At 34.6% G+C, this 22,586-nt stretch overlaps 1 protein-coding gene across 1 annotated transcript in view; it reads left to right on the top strand.

Moving 5' to 3' along the window:
* Positions 1 to 10,900: 10,900 nt before the first annotated feature.
* EPYC (epiphycan) overlaps positions 10,901 to 22,586 on the top strand; it is a 43,754-nt gene continuing 32,068 nt past the window's right edge. The window contains exons 1-2 of the mRNA XM_059681040.1: positions 10,901 to 10,988; positions 13,296 to 13,473. Coding sequence (XP_059537023.1) covers positions 13,309 to 13,473 — 165 coding nt within the window. The 5' untranslated portion in view covers positions 10,901 to 10,988; positions 13,296 to 13,308. The remainder of the gene's footprint in view (positions 10,989 to 13,295; positions 13,474 to 22,586) is intronic.

Raw genomic sequence — 22,586 nt, 5'->3', positions numbered from 1 at the left:
TGGACATATTTTATTTCTTAATATCTTGCATTAGTGTGGAATGTTTATTATAATTAATAACTAATATTAATATACTATTGTTAATTAAAGTCTGTACTTTAGATTTATTATTTTTGTTGTTCATTTTATGGGTTTTGACTAAGTGCATAATGACTTGTATCTATCACTATAGTGTCAGGTGGTTTCCCTGTCCTGAATATCCCTATGCTTAACTTATTTACCCTTACCAACCAATTTAAACACCAGGTAAATACTGATCTCTTTACTGTCTCTATAGTTTTGTCTTTTCTCAAATGTCATATGGTTGGAATCAGATAATGTGTAGATTCTTAAGATTGTCTTCTTTCATTTAGCAACTGATATTCAATTTTTCTCCAAGTCTTTTTGTGGCTTGATAGCTCAGCTTTTTTTTAAATTTATGAATAATGATCCAATGTATTAATATACCTCTGTATGTTGATCAGTTCATCATTGAAGGATATCTTGATTGCTCCCAGGTTTTGGCAATTATGAATAAAACTGCTATAGAATATTCCCAACTCCTCCTTCTCCTTCCTTCTAGGATTGCTGTCATTCATTTTATTTGTCCATGTGCTATATTGTACTGTATTAGGTAATGTGAATACCTAATACATTGTCACTGTCATTATTTTGAACAAATCATTGTCTATTAAATAAAGTAAGAGTAAGAGAAATAAAGATTATATTTTATCTTCATTTATACCTTCTCTTATGCTTTTTCTTTCTTCATGTAGATTCAGGTTTCAGACTATATATATATATCCTTCTCTCCAAAAAATTCTTTTACCGTATCTGAAAGACAGATCTACTGGTGGCAAATTTCGCAAATTTCTCTAGTTTGTCTGAAAAAGTCTTTATTTCTCCTTCATCCTAACAGATACCTTCAATGGATAAATAATTCTAATACAATATTTTAAATATCTCACTCTACCTTCTTGTTGCTTGTATGGTTTCTGATAAGAATTTCAATGTAATTCTTATTTTTGTTCCTCTAAGGCAGTGGTTCTCAACCTTCTGGCCTTTTAAATGCAGTTTCTCATGTTGTGACCCAACCATAAAATTATTTTCATTGCTACTTCATAACTGTAACGTTGGTAGTGTTATGAATGGTAATGTAAATATCTGATATGCAGGATGGTCTTAGGCGACCCCTGTGAAAGGGTCGTTAGACCGCCAAAGGGGTCGTGACCCACAGGTTGAGAACCGCTGCTTTAAAGGGACCTTTCAACCATTATATAGGAATTATTTTAAGAATTTGTCTTTGTCTTTGCTTTTCTGCAGTTTGTATATGATATGTCTAAGGTAGATTATTTTTGGTATCTAGCTTGCTTGGTGTTCTCTAATTTTCCTGGATGTGTAAGTTGTTATCTGTCAGTGATTTGGGGAAATTCTGTAATTATTACTTCAAACATTCTGTTTCTTTCCATCTTCTCCTTCAAGTGTTTCCATTACATATATAATGCTCCTCTTATAATTGCCCCACAATTCTTGAATATTCTGTTTCTTTAAACACTTTTTTACTCTGCATTTTACTTATGGAAGTTGCTATTGACATATCTTCTGGCTCATAGATTCATTTCATGACTATGTCCGGCCTACTGATGAGTCCATCAAAAGCATTCTTCACTTCTATTACAGTGTCTTTGATTTCAATAAAGTTATTTTGGTTCTTTCTTAGAGTTTCTATATCTCTGCCTACATTGCTTATCTGTTTTAGTAAATTGTCTACTTTTTCCATTAGCGTACTTAACATAGGAATCATAATACTTTTTAAGTTCTCTATCTGATAATTCTAAAATGTGTCCTGAGTCATGTTCTGATGCTTGCTTTGTCTTTTCAGGCTGAGTTTATCTTGCCTTTTAGCATGCTTTCTAATTTTTTATTGAATTCTGGGCATCATGTATAGGGTAGCAGACACTAAGATGGCTGTTTTTTATTTTTTCTCTTTTTCTTTATTGATTAAGGTATTACATATGTGTCCTTATCCCCCCGTTGTCCCCTCAACCCCCACTCATGCCCTCACTCCCCCTGTTGTCTGTGTCCATTGGTTAGGCTTATATGCATGCATACAAGTCCTTTGGTTGATCTCTCCCTTATACCCCTACTCTCCCCTACCTTCCCTATGAGGTTTGAAGGTAGTTGTTTTTTAGTGTGAGATTTTATGTTAATCTGCCTAGGAGTAGGGTTGGGTTTGATGTTTAACAAAGCTGTGCCAGAAAAGCTTCAATTTTCTCTAGTTTCCTTGTTAAACTTTTTGTTTTGTGTTCTCTTTGGATTTCCCTAAAAACTCTTTCTTAAGTAGATTCTGTGTCTCTTAGCTCTCTCAGTTGTAATCTGTTGTTTGTATATTGATGTCCTGTTGATGTGTTGCTAAAGTGTTGGCGGAGGTAAACACTCTATACTTCTACGATGAAATCTTAGATTTTTAGTAGACTGCAGTTCCTGGGATGTGCTCTTCAGAAGCATTTCTTAGTCTCACTCCCTTTTTTAGACAAAAAGGCTAAAGTTGCCTGGAATTGTCTTTGTCTGACTGGCCTTTCTTTAGGTCAGTGAAGGCTCTGATGCACCAGCTTTGCTTGGACAGCAGACTTTTGTTAATTTTCCTTTGGACATATTTTAAAATATTTATTAAAAATAGAAAATTGTCAAATTATGAAAATATGCAGAAAATAATAAAATTAACTAGAAAATATTTGTGCTGCAATTAAGAATAGCAATTCATCTGCAAGTAAATGTACCTTCCTCTCCAGGAAATACTGATAGAGCACTATAAAGGCCAAGTCATCACTTCTTGGTGTTACCAATGTTCAAGGTCTAGAAAACATCTTATGAGCCTCCAGAGAGGAAAAGCAAGTGAACTAAACAGTGGAAAATAATTAGGCTGGCTTCAGATTTTCCACTGTAACTTCAGTGCCAGAAGACAATGAAGCAAAGTCTCAGTGTTCTTAAAAAAAAAAAAAAGTAACCCAAGAATATCCTAACAAACTATTTCTCCTTAGAGTAAAAAGCTCACAGACATTTTCAAACATGCAAAGACTCAGGGAATATAACACACATGCAATTGCTGGGGGAGGATGGGTTTGAAAATGAATAGAGCCAAAAAATAGAATTGTATCAAATTTGTACATTCAAACAATGAGGCAGATGTGGGACAAAATAATAGCTCATTAGTGTTAAATGCCATAGTGTGTATATATAAGGTCAAACATCAGTAACAATATTTTTGTGTAATCAGACAAAGAGAATGGCCTGAATCTAAATTTTTATGTTATAATTTCCATTCTGACACTTTTTTTGGTGTATAATCTCAGTAAAATTATTAATATACTTCATAAGGTTATTGTGAAGATTAAATGTGTGATGAAATCTAAGTTAAAGTGCAGGACATATTAGAAACCCTTAAATATATTGCTAAATTAAACAGTGTACATTTAGATGAAAGAAAAATTTGCTAATCGTTACAAACTAAAAACATAACAAAATTGGAAAGTGGTAAGAAATGCAAATGTAAATAGTACATATAAATCAGAAATGTTTTAAATTGATTTGACTCAATGTCTTTCACAATTATTAATCTTTATTTTGATAATTTTTAAATAATATTTTTTGTGATGAAATATCTCTCACAAATTCCTTTACCTAAAGTTCAATTTTTCTGGTAGTAAATGTAAGTAGAGTTAAATATTTTTTATATTTTTTTGATTGATTTTTTACAGAGAGGGACAGAGAGCCAGAAACATCGATGAGAAACATCGACCAGCTGCCTCCTGCACACCCCCCACTGGGGATGTGCCTGCAACCAATGTACATGCCCTTGACTGGAATCAAACCCAGGACCCTTCAGTCCCAAGGCTGAAGCTCTATCCACTGAGCCAAACCAGTCAGGGCTAGAGTTAAATATTTTAAATAAAATATATCACATTATCATATTTTATAATATTATTTAAATCTATCTCATCTCTTTTTTCATACATAGATATGCAATAATATTTTGGGTCATAAGCATTTGGGGGATTATTTTTATTTTTCCTCAAAACAATTATAGTCTTTCAATTTTTATAAAGGTGAACAAGTATAATTTATATAAAAATAAAAAGTTTTCTAAAAGATGCAACATAGAAAGGTCATGTAAAAATCAATAATTCAGAGTCTAGAGTATAATGACAAATAAGCATTAATCGTGTCTATAATTATTATTTTAATTATAATTGACTAATCATGGGTAATATGAAAATGATGTAGAAAACATAGTGTATCATAAGCTATACTTGAAGCAGAAATTTAATAATTCTACCATAGTATGTTGTTTATCAATTATTTGTTGTTTTACATTAGATCCATTTGGAAGACAGCTAAAATCAGAAACTTGGCAAAAGAAACTTTAGTTTAGCCAAACTAATTTTCAGAAAGCCATGCATTAACATCAAAGACTTCTGTAATTAGTAATCATTCTCTATTCTTTTACTAGTCTCTCCTGGGAACCCCTCTCCACTACTTTTTCAGTCCACTCTGGGCATGAGGCCTAAGATCTAAGTCAGTGTATTAATTTATTCAACAAAGATTTATCAGATGCTTATTATGTGCTAAGGAATGAAAATGCATCAATAAACCAAACAGAGAAACCATGTTTTCAAAGAGGTAACATTTTAGTGAAGGAAATTAATGGACTAAAATTTTAGAAAGTGATGTCAGATAGTTACTAGTGTAAGTATGATGAAGAAGCTGGTCCTCTTTTACGGAGTGGTCAAGGAAAGAGTAACTGAAGAGGTAACATTTGAGCAGAGCCTCAACTGAGGTCAGGATTCAGCCAAATAGACACTGAATTGTCCCAATTCCATTTTTCTTCTTTTGGTAATGAACACGTGCTTTGATCAAAATTAACAACACAAAGGAAATATTTTCTTCGATTTCTAGAAGAAATAACTCCCCTCTAGATTTTAAAGTGAACAGATGTAAGATATGGAGCAAATGTAGCCACCTTGTCTTTGTAAAAGCCCATTGAGAATGGTGTCTCCCACAAGGAAATCCTCTGGAAAGAGAGAAACATGTACTTTTTAGCTTCTTGGGCCAAATAACTCCCTTTTTTCTAAGTCAGTTTGATATTTGCTTTTTTGTACTTCCATCTGGAAGAAGTCCTGAATGGTATGAACTCTCAGATTCTCATCAAACTCCATGCCATATATTTTGGTACAAGACACGAGAAAGACTTAGTAACAAATAAATGTAAAATTTTGTTGTAAGAGACCCACGTGCAATGGCTTGAAAACTGTCCCAGGAATGATTGGCAGTTAGCTAGAACAGAAAAAATAATTAATTTAGCTGGCTAACCAAGTACCAGTTATTGTAAGTGTAAGTAATCCTATGTATCTTAGAATAGCCCAAGCAAATCATAATTTATTAAGTAATTATTACTTTTCTTGGCCTTATATAGTCAATCATTAATTTATTCATTCATTCAAAATGTATTGCATGAACTGTGGGCCAAGGACTCCTTTAGGACACTAAGGATGCAACTTTGAATATGACCAGTAAAATTTATGCGTCATGGATTTTATACTCATCCAGGAGAGACATATATAAAAAAATATAATAATAGATTATAGCAAATTCTATAAAAAAATATGGTGTGGCATTAGAATGTAATAGGAAGAGGGTCTATGTTGCTAGGGAGGGATCAAGGGAAAGCCCCTTTGAGGTGGTATTTATGCAGATTTTAGATAGTTTAAAAAGTGAGCCAGCCATTCTAAAAAGGGGGATGATAATATTAGGTATAACAGTTTGAAAAAAACAATGCTTGGTGTGATTCAAAAGCAGGAAAGTCATGTGCATGACTGTAGCACAATAACTGAAGGAGAGGTGATTGATCTAAGGTTGGAGAAGTAGGCAGGCTCTAGCTGATAGGGAACTTTCCAGGATATGGTTTGCATGTTTTAATTTTAAAGACAGATATGAAGTTTCTTGATGTTTTTAATGAAAACTTTTAAAGCTTTAGTATTTATAATTTAACATCTGTAGTTTGAGAGTGAATAATAGAAGCATGAAAGAGGAAGCCAGGACACCCAGTAGTATGCTTTTTCGGTAGTTCAGGTGAAAGAGGGTGGTGGAATGAGATATAGTTAAAGAACTCACTTCTATTGATAGACGGGATGGAGAAAAAACATTAAGGAAAAGGAAGAAATTTTCAATAATTTTAAGATATTGAGCTAGAGAAATGTGATATCACTTGATATAAAACGAGTGGAAGAACAAAGTGTAAGATGGGGTCAAAGGGCATTATTTCAGGCATATTGTGATTTTCCCACTACATGCCCAAGTGAAGATGTCATTCTAAGTACTTAATATCATTTAAGAATCAGCAGTGCAGAGTGAACTCAGCCAGCTGGAGAGGTGAAGCTGGAAGATGGCTTCAGCTTTAACTTTGGCTTTGTCTCTCATGAGCTGAAGTCACTTAATCTCCCTGGACCTTAGTTTCCTCTTCCAAAAGAGAGGATCATAAACAATGCCAGGCCCATAATGAGCATTCAAATGTTAGTTATTAAAATCATTCTTGATTTTACTCTAAGTTTATCATGGAAACAGTTGAGGTCACTGAATAAGAAAGGATACAGAAATAAAAAATTAGAATTAAAACCTGAGTCACTCCAGAATTTAGAGGCTGGGTAGAGGAAGAGAATACTGACCAAAAAAAAAAACATAGAAAAGGCATAGCCAATGAGGCAGGGAAAAGATCACATTGAACCAAAGATAGTCTGCCAGTATAACAATTAAGAGAAAGGCAAAAAATCACCTATTCATAGCCCAAATTGCAGTGGAATGATGAGCAAATGAGAACAGAAGAAGAGGAAACAGTCAATGTACACCATTAATTTCGGAATTTTTTTCTGAAAAGGGGTATGTAGAAATAAGATAGTAAGATGATGAAAATATGTAGTCCAAGAGCTATTATTTTTTAAAGATGAGGCATAATATCAAAAGTCAAAATTGGAGGATGTGTAGGTCTTCAGATACATTTTTTTGCTCTCACAGATTCTATGAAACCATCATCTTATTGACTTTCAGTTTATTTATGTTATATAGAATACTTGTGTGACCTTTTTCCAGAGCATATGTGTTTGCACATAGAGTTGACCTAATAGAGAGATACTGAGAGGGTACAGTTTCTAAGTACTTAATATCATTTAAGAATCAGCAGTGCAGAGACATTATTAAAGAACCACAGACCTTGAGAAGAGGAAAGGGAATACTACTCTTGGCATCATTTGGGGAACTTAAACTTCTTGCATGGTCACAGACTTGAAACAAAGAAGATGCATATAAGTGCAGGTGGATTTGATAGTGGAAAGTTAATTGAATGTTTCTCTGATGACTTCTACCATCACTCTAAAGACTTTCAGTGAGAAGAAGAAGAATATAGGAGGTTTAAAGACTGAAATGTTATAAAGTAGTCATCTTAGAGTGTTGAGTAGGGAATTGAACAAAGCACTATAGTAGATCTCTGGCTAGGGTTGAAACTGTTCTTTAAGAATTTAAAGTGACACCAGTCATCATTGTGTGTGATTTCATTAGTAATACAAAGACTGCTCAATGCAGACTAGTAATGCAGAAGAGGAGCGAGTTGAAAGTTAAGTTCAACAAAAGTTGAGGGTTTTCTAGCCATGATAGAAGGAAACATAGAACAGAAAATGCTTGAAAGGATGGTAATCATCTATCAAATTAAAAGTTAAGGAGGGATTTGAAGATAGGAGATTTAATGAATAGTGAAAAATTGATGGAGTCTATACAATGAAGGTCTCATGAGATAAAAAGAAAAATTATAAGAATACCCCACTAGTATGGTTGTTATTCCTGGTAATTACAAGCTAAAGGGTAAGACAATAATGGTGTGGGGTAGAAAGGTGGAAACTTTACATAAAAAATTAAAGCAACTACCAGGTCAACATGACAGATGGATCATGTGAATAGAGGCTGGCCTCATTGGAAATGATGACTGGAGTATAAGTAGAGGGTATGAGTGAGTCAGGAGTGAAAGTTTCCAACAACAAGAGTCAAGCAGTTGATGATAGGGAAGAGTTTGTAGATAATTAAGCCAAATGTGAGGAGTTTCAGAATGAATGAAGTTTTTGAAATGGTAAAGAGAAGAAATTATCTGGAAGAGAATATGTAGAGCAAAAGAAAAAGAAGTCCCTCCATCTATGAGTTTGTGAAGGAAGAAGAAAACACAGCTACTACGTTAAAAGACTCAGTAGAATACCTTTGTCAGGAGACAGCCAGATTCTTGTAAAGAAAGCAAAGGCAAACTTTCTGAAAGAAACGAAGGACAAAGGAGAATTTACAGCTTGCAGAGTGAGATTAAAAGATTCTGGAGGAAGAAACTTGATAAAATAAGAAGGTACAGACCATATGGTGTATCATGGGTTCATGATGTATATAGGCAACATGGGAATTCTTCATGGGAACTGAGCTAATCATTTCAGGCAACAGTTTTATTTCTTATAATGAGTTGGTTGGGCTCTCTATACCCTCCTGCAGCTCTTACAGATGTGGGCTTTTGGGTCTGCAGACAAGGACAGACAGCAGTGAACTATCAGAGTGATTACTCTTTTCTGTTTACCACTGCTACAGAACAGAGAGAAGACAATCATTAAGATAAGACTATTCTGTTTAAAATTAATTCTGTTTAGGCAAACAGGATGGCATTTAATTAATTTTGTAAAAAGTGATAGCCAAAAGGATTTATAAAAGGGTGGAATAAAGCCACAGGCCTAATTTACTAGATAATGCAACTAGTCTTAATAACTGATCCCCTGAGGGTATCCGATAACCAAGTTCACTATTTAAAAAATTATCATGAAACTAGAAGATATTTACCAGGGATAAGAAAGGCTGGAACTTGTAATTAATCCTTCCTTACTGTTCAATAGAGATTAGGTCCTCATGAGATTGTTACAAATTTGAGCTCCTACATTTCAAAATAGATTTTGAAATTTTGGAGAGGGTCCAAATAAAATAGAAAGAAATGAAGTTTAAAATTGCCCATTGTTATAAAGGAAGATGAAAGGCTTATTTACCTGAAAGAAAACTCAGGAATGATAATTTATGCTTTCAATCCTATATTAAGATAAATAATTTGGTCATTAAGTTGTCACAACACAACTGCATTAGTAGAGAGTGTTCTGAAGCCTAAAGAAGATGTCACTTACATACCAACAATTCGAAGAACAGTGTGAAAGAGTTATTTCTGGATATAGTCTTATAGGTTCAGCCAGAACCCCCCAGAAAGCAAGTGACTAGATAGATCCACCTCGCTGACAATGTGCAGAGCACTTGCTTAAACAATGCAGGAAGAGGAAGAGATAGTGGGTATTTTCACAGATCTGTATTCATCTATTTTTATTCTGAAGCATCTGAAAGAGCCTGCAAACTTGTGACAGGTAAACAGCTTTAGAATCTAAGAAACTGAGAGATACCACTGTCCCTTTACCTTCGCCAATAGCCCTCAGAGGGGCTCAGTAACATCTGGGAACTTGACCTGATTTGGCTTTCTCTTTGTGTCACATGTAATCTAACATTCGAGTGTCAGTTTAAATATTGTTGAGAGAATTAACAACCTGTAAAACCATCTATTGCATAGTGGGTTCATTGCTGCTAAACACATCCAGCAAAGGAACTCAGATCCAGGTCCCTTTTCAGAATTGTTCCTGACAGTGGCCGCTATATACCATGGTCAGATGCGAGGAAGAGGTCCCTGCCTCCACGTGGCCTCCTCTTACACGCGGAGTCTTGGTAGACTTCATACTTCACCTACTACCACAGCTTGTCTTACAGATTAAATTGGTCCAGAGAAAAGAATGCACACTGAGAACAGATCATTTGGCAGCAGGTGTGGGTGGTGGGGATAATGACTGAGAGTGTCCTGCATTGATGGGCAAAGAAGTTCGGGGAAAGAAGAGATGGGAGGGAAGCAGAAAGGAGAGTGAGAGTTCTCTAGCAGTTTGTCCAGGACCAAACCTGCTTTCAAAATTTAATACAATATTCACTTCTGGTCCTAGAGGGGATTCCTGATGCACAGGTGAGAACCAGACACCTAGACTTATGGAAAGCATGCCCGAATAAAAAACTCAAGTTCCATTCTTCTCTAGAATGTTTGCAGTGTGAATGGAAGTGAAGAATAGAAATTTAATATAAATATATTTTATCTTCACACCTGTAATTAAACTTAGTTTCACAAACCGTGTCAGGTTCCAAGAACCTAAAATAAATCTCATATTCTGAAAGAAAGTTTTTAATGTAATTTGATTAGCTTGGCTCTGATAGATAAAAGGGAAGAAAAGGAGACTTTTCCCCCCAAAAAACTTTCAGATCATATTTATGATTATTTCTGAATATTTAAAAAAATATATCCATGCAAAAGGTTCATTGTTTCATTGCTCTCAAAGCATTCCAAGCAATCAAAATAATGTGGATATATATATTTTTATGTACCCAACTTTAAACAACTGTTACTGAATTTCGGTTAACATTAATAAAAACTGAAGAAAGCAATTTAAGACATGCAAGGTTTAGGAAAATTATTTCTTATTGGAATATTTCTGAAATATGCATAAATAGTATCACAGCATACATTAACTATTTAATTGGTGAATTTTTTATAGATGAGATATGTCAAAACCAACTTTTTCCATTTAAGATGTTTAACGTGACATATTGGCAATCACAACTCCTTTAAGATAATTTCAAGAAGTTTACATACTGTGTAATTTGGGTGACTATATTTGAGTGACTATAAAGGAGTTTGGGGTTTTTAAAGACTGAGAAGCATTTCTCAAGGTTAGCTTTTTCAAACAGAATATTGAGTGTTACAAATTCCACCTCCCACAGACCAGAATTCAAAACCATTGGTCAGGGGCAAATACCACTGGCTCTGTGTCTTCAGTCACTTCGTGCCATTTCGCCAACTAGGAGCCAAGGTAAGTGTTTACACTTGCTTTCTTCTTGGGTTAGAGAACCTTTTTCCTACTATCACAACCTTTAAAAAAATAATTCAACTTGCTTTAAAATCTCATGGTGAACTTTGACTCAATGGATTGGGTGTAGGTTTTCTATATTTATATTTATAATATTATTGGAAAAATCCAAAATTCTGAATTAGCTTAGGAATTAATAACATACAGCAACATAGTTGATCTTGATAGTCATGACAGATGACAATAAAATTATAGCAGTTTCCAATACATTCCTTGAATGAAGTGCCCTGACATACCACATTCTTTGCCAGTATAGACAGGCACTATTGATCATTATTGATTGAACTATTAAGCAAAAGAAGAAAATGATGAGATTTCAGATGTTTAAAAAACATAATAATTATACTAGAATCATGCATTTATAATGTCTGTTTGAGTGATATATTTTAAAGTTTTATATAAGCATGCATTTTCAAAATATCATGAAATGGAGTGAAGTAGACAACAATTACAAAGTTTCAACAGAGACTATATTAAATACTGATAAAATTACTTGAAAGAAGAAACATATTTTTAACTAAGCACAGATACATGTTCTTCATATTTCTAAGATTCACACTATTGCCTATTTGCTGGTAGCTTTAGGAGATATGCCAAATTCAGGTAAACTCTAATATATAGACATTTATAATCAAATGTAGAGTATAAAGTGAGAAAAAGAACCAGGAAGTGCATATTTCTTTGAACAATGCAAGTTGCCAGAAATGTACAAAGAAAAAAAAAATTTTAGGTTAGCGTGGCCACTGTTAATGTTTCTCATCTGAATATAGGAGAATGGATCCTGGAAGATTTGCAAATCACTGTTTTATTAAGTAGGACTTTGTTAGTAATTGCATAAAACAGTTCCAAATCTGTAATCTTGCAAAGATCTCTTCAAAGGCAGGTAAAACAGAGGCTTAGTTTAGCCAGTTTGAATAAAAAAATTATTTGAAGAAAGCATAGAAGGGGATAAAAAGGAGCTCCTTGTACTGCTTCTGATTCTCAGAGGAATTTCATATCCTTCTGCCTAAACCTGCTTCATAAAGACTTTCTTTCAAATAACTGAAGGTCAGTGTGTCTGCCAGTGCATTCAGGTTTAAAAGTAATGTTTACCATGAATTCCCTTTTATATGTGTGCGTAGGTACAAACACCATAGATACTGTTTTAAAGTAAACCCAAGAAGTGTATCCAAAACACAAAGCCTTTAAAATTAGACATGTTTGATAAAAAAAAAAAGTTTTACAAATACTGTGCTTCCCCAATAAATAATCATTAGGTAACATTTTTGATAGGCTCAACTTAAATGGTTAAAATTAAAATGAGAATTGTTTAAATAAACTAAAATATATTTAAAGGAGTAGATATAGAAGTAAATAATTAACATTATAAGATTTTGATTAAATTAACAAACATATTGTTATCATGAAATAAGAATTGTGCTTGTTAAAGAATTACAAAACAAAAAATTTCTTTAGTCCTGTGTGTGTACAAATCCTCCTTTAAAGGATCTCGCCAAATAGCGCCTTTTAGACATATTTTCTTATTGATTCTGAGTTAATCCTCAGATACCTTAGATATTAAGAAATGAAATAAAACACTAAGGAGTAAAGAAAAATAACTCTCTGTTATGCTCCATTTAGTTAAGAATAAGTTTTGGAAAATATTGCATGGAATATTAATGCATGCACATATTAAATTATCTATATTTTAATAACACCCATAGCAAAAAGAAGTAAAAAGAAAAAAAGATCCTTATTATTTTGTCTGAAAAGACCCTAGGCTTGAATATACAAGAAACACTTATAAGTCCTACTTGTAGAACTAGCCAACTCTGTCTTGGTTTTCTCATGTGTAAAACAGTGTGTTATATTGATCATCATCATCCTCGTCATCATCATTCCTACATTCCAGAGTTGATGAAACAATAATGCTTAGGTAATATAAAGACTTTTGGAAATAAGTATATTACAATCTTTCTACATCCTATTTTTACCATGTTTCTTTATAAAATAAAATCATTTTCACTGTATTTACAGTATCTACTGTAAAAATATGGATAGGTTTGCATCTTAATTTGAATATCTGGTATCAACAGCCATCAGAAAGCATACAAATTATTGTGTTATGTTTATAAACTACCCATGTAAAGAAAGCTACCAGCTTGAGTTCCTCAATGTTGACATTGATTTATCTATCATTCCTGTTTAATGCAAACTATTCATAAGTTATTATCAATTAAATATTTATGCATGTTAATATTTTATGATTAGGAGAGTTTGAAAAATGAAAGCATTAGCAAGACTGGTTCTGGGACTTGTCATCTTTGATGCTGCTATGACTGCTCCAACGTTAGAGCCTATCAACTATGACTCAGAAACTTATGACGCCACCTTGGAAGACCTGGATGATTTATACAACTATGAAAACATACCTATTGGCCAAGCTGAGGTACTTCTAGAAGCATTGTATGAGGAATTATTGGGGATTGTTTTCTTCAAATAGATTTCTGTTTATTTATATATTGAGATGTTCTGTCTTAATAATTTCATATGAACTTTTTCTCCAGAACATGTTCAATGTTAGAGATTAACATTGAAATACTCTTTTGTTTTATTACAGTTCACTTTATTTCCTCTATATCTTCTCACAAAATTGGGCCAAAAAAAAAAAAAAGAGTTATCAAGATAGAACAGAAAAAAAAGTAAGGAAAAAAGCCATAGGCAGTTAGGAAAAGTAAAAATAATACATATGCAATGATAAAGAACTTTAGGGTGTTTGCTATAAAGGAAAGAAAATGTTAGATTATAATAAATTGGGAGGTAAAAAGAATATAAAAGACAATAGTTTGGGACAAGACAGTATTCCAAGAGCAAATGTGCTTTCCTAAATGACTGATTATCTCTCAGCAGTAATGTAGGCATTGGCAAGGTTACAGCCCACATTTTACAAATCTGATATGATATTTTCCTAATTAAATGTTAGGCTTTTTACATAACTAAAGAATACAGATTAATTTTTCTGAGTCAGAAAACAAACAGACCTTTAAATGCTGGAGTGTAATTAATGCACTACATTGACAAAAACTAATTACATATAAATAAACCCAAAGGGAAATTACATCATCATTACAGGGTCATAACATATTTTGGGCAGTTGTTCAAGTGTAAATCTTTCTTTTTTTAAAAATATATTTTATTGATTTTCTACAGAGAGGAAGGGAGAGAGATAGAGAGCTAGAAACATCGATGAGAGAGACATCGATCAGCTGCCTCCTGCACACCTCCCACTGGGTATGTGCCCGCAACCCAGGCACATGCCCTTAACCGGAACCGAACCTGGGACCCTTCAGTCCGCAAGCCGACGCTCTATCCACTGAGCCAAACCGGTTTCAGCAAATCTTTCTTACAATAATGATTTAGAATAACTAAGAAAAATTAAATATTTAGATAAAAGCATATATTTATATTGTATGGAACTTAGATACATTTTTATTAAGATACTAGAGGACTGGTGCATGAAATTCATGCATGTGGTGGGGGGGGGGTCCATCAGTCTGGCCTACACCCTCTCCAATCCGGGATCCCTCTAGCAATCCAGGACCACTGGCTCCTAACCTCTTGCCTGCCTGCCTGATCGCTCCTAACTGCCACTTGCCAGCCTCATGCCCCTAACTACTCCCCTCCTGGCCTGATCACCCCTAACTGCTCCTCCCTCCTGGCCTGATCACCCCTAACTGCCTCTACCTTGGCCTCCACCACTGTGGCTTTGTACAGAAGGATGTCAGGAAGATGCCTGATCTAATTAGCATATTACCCTTTTATTAGTATAGATAAACATTCTCATTATTATTTATGTTGATTTATGAAATACAAGAATCAGAATTTCACCATACAGTAGCAATACAATAGTTGTCATGTCTTATCCCCTTACCTTATTTTTCTCTCCCTGTCATTTTCTCTTTTGTCTTCTTCTTATCTTTCTTTCTTTTTATTTTTTTGTACCACCCCTATCCTCTCTCTCTCACTTCTCCACTTTTCAGAGAAGTTTTAGGCTTAACAGTAGATCACTTTTCTTATGCACATTGGACATGACTCTGTTTTCTAAGTCTTTATTTTTTAAATTATGTTTTTATTGATTTCAAAGAGGAAGGGAGAGGGAGAGAGAGATAAAAAAAATCAATGATGAAAAATAATCTATTGGCTGAGTCCCGCATGTCCCCTACCAGGGATTGAGCTGCTACCTGGGCATATGCTCTGACCTCAAATCAACCTATGATATCCTGGTCCATGAGTTGAAACTCAACCACTGAGCCACAACTTCTGGGCTCTAAGTATTAATATTCACTGTTTCATTCCATTTTCTGTATGGCTTTGTTATGTTAAATAATTTTTTGTTGAGAATTTATGGTCATTAATAACCAATCTTGCTGTCTGTGATCCCTCTATATCTCTAACTTAATGCATCAGTACAGAGTATAAGAAATTTTTCTAGTTCTTAATTAATCTACTTTGCTCATTTTTCCCATCTTGTATAAATATTTAAAATATACATATATCAGTTCACATCTGCAGCTGTCTAACAAATTAAATATTTCAATGTAAACTTATTTGTCATTTATCCAAAAAGTGTTTTTTAGAAGACCAAAGAGCTTTGGTGAATACCATAAGTGAATCCTCTATTCTAAGTAGAGCTGAAACCAAGTTACTTTAAACCAAGGCTGCTTTGGGCAAAATGTGGCATCAATGAGCTTTATCTGCAGACTTCTTTTAAGTCATTATTTTGCTGTCAGGATGCATTTTGCAGCTCAGGTGGCCCTACATATCCTCTGAGATTCTGAAATTGTTCCTGCTACCAAATAAAATAAGTTAATAAATATATATATTAAATATGATTTAGTATACAACCTTTCCTCAGTAATCTTTTATTCTGAAATAACAACCTTCCTTCAAATACCAAAAATGTGACATCATATCCTTATACACCCCAGTCCTTACCTCTTGCAAGCATCCCTGATTTTCACACAGGCCTTGCTAAACTCAGAATTCTAGCAACTGAGGGCTCCAGAGAGCCATTAATAATCCCTGTGGTTGATCAAAATATATAATTATCCTTGATTTAACAATTATTTATGGCAAAGTCACATTAGAAAACCAATTTGTAGATAGATATACATATACATATACATGTGTTATGATAATATAACACATTTAAAGATATAAACTATATATCATTTTTTAAAATACAAGGTTTGTCCAATAACAAAAATCAATCAACCCATCCATCCACTGCTATGGTAAAAAGTCCAAAAAAATATGATAAATAAGATAACATGAGGAACAAAATTCCAAAGAACTTTAGCTTATATATTAACAAATTATTAATATACATTGCTTTACAAACAAACAAAGAACTGGTATATAACTCCTCATCAGAAGATATGAAATAAAGTCAATAGACCCCGTAGTGTGAATGGATTCTAAACTATGGGTACTCATGACATTAACTTCTTGAATGTAGCCTTTGAAGTTCATACTCTGGTGACTCCTGGTACGATTATTTATCTCATCTTTAAAATTAAGGGCAGCTGTTCCCCATGTTCTTGATCCTATGTAACACTTTTTGAATAAACACTGGTAATATGCCCAAATGTGATACAGTTGATGGAAAAATTGATGGAAAATAAAGCACCTGGGAAATGGTGGGATCAGATTCTTCACACTTTGTCCTTAATGCCAAGACCATGGTTCTGCCTATTTTAGCCTAATATTAATTTTACCTGCAGAAAGGACAGCTTATATTCTAAAACTGTAAATTTATGAGACAACTGACCAAATGCTTCCAGTGCCAGTTCCTTTCTTATAAATTCTGAGACTTGGCACCTTAGGCCAATAAAATAGACTTTTTGGTCCAGGATTTAAATGATTAATCCTTAAGGCTTTTGACATATGTGATAAGCAGAATTCTACAATGGCCCTTAAATGGCCCTTCCCCTGGTGTATCCACACCTTCTATAATTTTTAACATCATGAATTTATTTGTATATTACTCTTGTAATTAGGTTATGATCATAATCTCCTTTAAAAAGGTGATTATCTCGGTCAGCCAGACCTAAACTCATGAGTCCTTTACGTCAGTGTCTTAAAGTTAAGGACAAAATTTGAAGCATGAGAGAAATTCAGTACAAGGGAAACTATTGCAGGCTTTAAAGATAGATGGGTCCACATAGCAACGAATGCAAAAGTCTCTAGATGCTGAGGGAAGCTGACAGCCAGCAAGCTTAGAGGGACCTCAGTCCTATAGATGCATGAAACCCTGAGCTCCACATGAAGTCACAGACCTGGTCACCACCTTAATTTTGACCTTCTTAAACCCTGAAGAGAGAATCCAGTCAGGCCAGCTCTGGATTTCTGACCCAGATAATTAAAAAATGGGTATAGTTTTAAGCTGCTCAGTTTGTAGAATTTATTATTCAGCAATAGAAAACTAATAAATATGTAATAATTAATTTCTTCTGAAAACCAAATTTGAATTTACTGCTTCAAGGCTTGAGTTTGTGAGTCCAATGGTTTATCTGGTCAATAACCCAAACCATTCCTTCCTCCTCAGCTTTAGAATCTCAATAGAGCTTTATTGATTTTTACTAGTGGTAGTATATTCATTACCTCCTTAGAGGTTGGAAAAGGGTCATGAAAGTTTTCTGTTTTTGAAAATTATATGTAGTAATAGTATTTCAGACTGATGGCATGTGATTTCTGATTATCTAGAATATCTAGGACCCTCTGGATTCTATGTTAGGAACAGATTTTAAGCCCAGCAATTCTATCAAAATGCTCTACATTACCCAGTAAGTACATTTGTTAATGTAATATAAAATTGTTGCAATTTTTACTAAGATTTTGTCTTACATTAATGGTATAAATAAGATAAAGTTATAAGCCATAAGACCAAATATAGATTATTTTTTGCTTTCTGATAAATAATAATTAATCTTGATTGAGCTCTTATAATGTGTCAGGCACTGTTCTGGGCATTTCACATGCATTATCTCCTTATCTTCTCACAACAAAACTATGAAGCACTATTATTATTTCCAATGAATAAAGAAATAGAGACAAAGAGCAAGAAAGTAACTTGAATAAGATTGTATAGCTATACAATCATAGTGATGTTATCTTCTCATATAAGAAAATAATCGTCAGGAGATTAATAAAGGATTGTATTACCTCCCTCCATTTTCTATCATTTTCCAAATTGTTATTTTGACTTGATATTGGTTTTAGTTTAATTGAATGTCAAGTGCTCTAACACTCCTAAAAGAGAAAGAAAACCAGTCTTTTATGGATGAATACTATGAACTAGACATAACCTTTACTTCTAATAATTATTTAACTCACTATTATCTAATTACTATAAGAAACAATGGCTTACAACTCATTACTTCAAAGAATAATTGTGAATAGCTATTCTCCAACATATATCTAAGTTATGGGCAATAATAAATGTATATTATTTTATTATACTTACATATATAATAGCATAGGGCAAAAACAGGTTTATACTTGTTCAAATGGAAAATAATATAACAATCCTATATAATAAAAGGCTAATATGCAAATTGACCGAACAGCAGAATGACTGGTCACTATGATGCTCACTATCCATCAGGGGGCAGATGCTCAACACAAGAGCTGCCTCCTGATGGTCAGTGTGCTCCCACAGGGGGAGTGCCACTCAACCAGAAGCTGGGCTCACAGCTGGTGAGCGGATCGAAGGTCAGTGCGCTCCCTGGGGGGAGCAGACCTAAGCCATCAGTCAGACATCCCCCAAGGGCTCCCGGACTGTGACAGGGTGCAGGCCAGGCTGAGGAACTCCCCCCTGAGTGCACAAATTTCAGGCACCAGGCCTCTAGTTAATAAATAATAACACAAGAATAAATTCTGTTTCATGTACTCACAACTGTAAACCTACTTTTGCTCCACTCTGTATATATTATATATTTGGTGGTCTAGGATCCAAGGAAAATTTTTTTATTAGCCTTAAGGAGTTCATCAGAAAACTATATAGTTTAAGATTTAGTGTTCTTTGAGTGGTTTAAATTGAGATTGTGTTTTTGACCAAGGTAGGTAATTTGGCGAAATATTTCCATTTTCATGTATATTTTGGGGGTTATGATTGTCCATGCCCCTTAAGTATAGGAAAAACATTATTCCTATTCATTAATAACTTATTTTACCCAGGAAAGTTCTCAGTGACTCTGCTGAAGGAATTGAACTTCCATTCCTGCTGTAAAATTTCCTTGGCTCCATTCAGACAATTGGACTATGCCCACTTATACTGCTCACCTATTCTATATTATTTTAGACTTCTACAATTACTTTTACTTAATTGTGTTCCTGAATCTTCAAGAAACATCAAGAATGTTATACTGCAGCCCTAGCCAGTTTGGCTCAGTGGATAGAATTTCAGCCTGCAGATGGAAGGGTCCCGGGTTTGATTCTGGTCAAAGGCATGTACAGTGGGGCCTTGACTTACGAGTTTAATTCTTTCCATGACAGAGCTCATAACTCAAATTACTCGTATGTCAAATCATTAAAGTGAACAAGTGAGACATGTGATGCTGGGCTGATGTTGTGGCGTTCACTGTGACATTCGCTGCGCCAACTAGCAGTGGGGTATCTGAAGCTGGCTCATAACCTGAATTTTAGCTCACAACTCAAAGCAAAAAATTGGCCAAGAGACGGCTCGTATCTCGAAAAACTCGTTAGTCGGGACACTCGTAAGTCAAGGCCCCACTGTACCTCAGTTGCAGGTTCCAGGCCCTGGTTGGGGGCATGTGGGAGGTAACCAATCAGTGTGTCTCTCTCACATGAATGTTTCTCTTTGTCTTTCCCTCTCCCTTTTACTTTCTCTAAAAATCAATGGAAAAAATATTCTCAGGTAGGATTTTTAAAAAGAGAAAGAGAGAGAATGTTATACTGCAGAGTTCATGGAGCACACTTGATAGCATTTGCTGTAAGAGTGTGGAGGGCATTGTCAATGATACCACACAGTGCTCTTCATGAGGATGTGGAGGACAAATTTCTCTCAGGCCTCAGTGTAAGAAGGGCTGCAACATTAAAGAATTTTTTGTTTTCTTTTCTGTGCTCTACAGCTTGTAACTTAATGTGATTGTCATTTTTCTCAGAGTCTTGGAGCTTAATTTTGGCCTCATTCTTCCCTGATTTCATATTACTTCCCCCCAACTTTCTTCTCCTGTGATCCTTATCTCCTCATATACATTTCTGAAGTAGATATGGAATGAGATAGGGTATGCATTCATAAATAAACAAACATAGCTAATAAAACACATTAGTAATAGTTGACCAATATTAAATTTCTTGAGTGAGAAATGTATTCTTTTCTAAAACTCACAATTGATTTTAAAATTAAGGCCAATTTTTCTCTCTTAAGAGAGAGCAAGTAGATAGTTTTAAATCATCCTTATAAAGAAACCTTCTGTTGAAATAAATTCAGCTTTAAAATATCATTTATAGATTGAGAGGTTATAAGCTTCATCAAAAAAATTAAAAGCAAATTTAGTAGAGTTGTAGGAATGAGAGAGAGCTCAGTGAAGGCAGCTGCATCAATTAACAACTGTGCATTGATTTATTTCATCTTGTAATCAAGATAATATAGTGCCATGCAAAATAATTTCATGATATATGTTGATGGCCCTGTAACACCAGAAATTACTTAAGTAGACTCAAATTAATTTTGGACTACTTATAGAAATCAATGTCTAGTTTAGATAATCTATACTAATAAAAGGGTAATATACTAATTAGACCAGACATCTTCCAGTCAATCTTCTGGACATCCTTCCGGACAAAGCCATGGTGGCAGGGCTGAGGCAAAGGCAGTTAGGGGTGATCAGGCCAGCAGGGGAGAGCAGTTAGGGGGATCAAGCCGGCAGTTGGGGGATCAAGCTGGCAGGGGAGAGCAGTTAGGGGGATCAGGCAGGCATGCAGAGTGGTTAGGGGTGATCAGGAAGGCAGGCGGGTGAGCAGTTAGGAGCCAGGGGTCCTGGATTGCGAGAGGGATGTCCAACTGCTGGTTTAGGCCCAATCCCACAGGCATCAGGCCTAAACCAGCAGTTGGACATCCCCCGAGGGTTCCCGGATTGGGGAGGGTGCAGGCTGGGCTGAGGGACACCACCCTCCCCCACGAATTTTGTGCACTGAGCCTCTAGTGACGTATAAAAAGTATCAAGGTAGTTGTGATACAAACCCGAGGCTACCCACCCACCCAAAGAGCCAAGGAATAGTTCCTGTGACATCTGTTTCCTTCATTTAGTCCCTTTTGGAAATTCACTAGCAAGTTCGGGGACTGCACTTCAACAAAATTGTAAGTATTATTAGGTTTTCGTGTAAGACTCTTGCTATAGCGTGGATAGCTGTGATTGGTGAGTTAGCCATCTGCGGCTACCAGTTACACCAAGACTCTAACAGCATTTTTACTTTCTGTACAACACAGAAGTTTTTTAAATAAAATCTTAACATTTTGAAAAATAATAAAAATAAAAAGGATCTCATTTTGAATAATTTACACAATATGTTTCAAAGTTTTAAACATGTGGTTTGCATATAATGCATCTCTTACTGGAAGAAGTAACTTGTTAAAGTTTTAATCAACCTGAATTAAATATGGTTTTTAGGATATGGTGAAAAAGAGCTAATTTTTCTCCTCATCCTTCTTCATGAAGAGGCTCTGGAGGAAGGGAGAGAGGAATTTTACTGATGAGCTTTCAATATGTTGTCTGATTGATTTTCCATATGCTTCTGTTAAAACCAGTGATAAACCATTTGATTCGTAGTTTAAGCTATTTGGAAAGCTTTAAAACAAAAAAGAGAACCTTAAAAAAAGTGAAGCACAAAAAATATACGATTATGTAAGATCAGAAAAAAAAGAAAAGAACACAGAATTTTCCAGTGACATGGTTGTGTTTGAAGTTGTATAACACAGTATTTATGAGGCCACAAACCTAAGTTAAATCTCATAACTATCCCTTAAAATAAGACATGATTATTATTATTACTGTTATTATTTTTATGAGCAACTGAGGATCAGAATTTTGCCCAAGGTTATTCAGCTAGTAAGTTTCAGAGCAAAATTTAAACCAGGTTCTTTTAATGCCAGACCAGAGAGACTTTGGCACTAAACACCTCCATTATTTTTCTGCTTCTTCTCTTTAATCTTTAATTTTGTTAGCTGTGTCTCATATTGAGGTTTCTTTTCTTTGAAATTAAGTAATTTGATTATTAGGAATCAGAAAAACAAGAATTTTCTAGTGATTACAATGAACATAATATCTAAGCAACTCTTTTAGCTGTCAAAGTATTTAAGGGAGAGAGAGGTAAGAGGATCCTTCTGAACTGAAAGCTGCTTTGTCAGAAATATGGGGACTGAGCAATCTTTGCCAAACTCACTTCTTCCTCGTCCATTTTCCAGATAAAATAAAAAATAAGATACAGCTTTCATCCACTGTTCACAGTCACATTCTTTTAGATAATTAATATGGACCA

This window comes from Myotis daubentonii, chromosome 2 (assembly GCF_963259705.1).
Source record: "Myotis daubentonii chromosome 2, mMyoDau2.1, whole genome shotgun sequence".
Classification (NCBI taxonomy): domain Eukaryota; kingdom Metazoa; phylum Chordata; class Mammalia; order Chiroptera; family Vespertilionidae; genus Myotis; species Myotis daubentonii.
The sequence above is the reverse complement of the archived record's forward strand: the minus strand, read 5'-3'. Positions and strand labels throughout refer to the sequence as shown.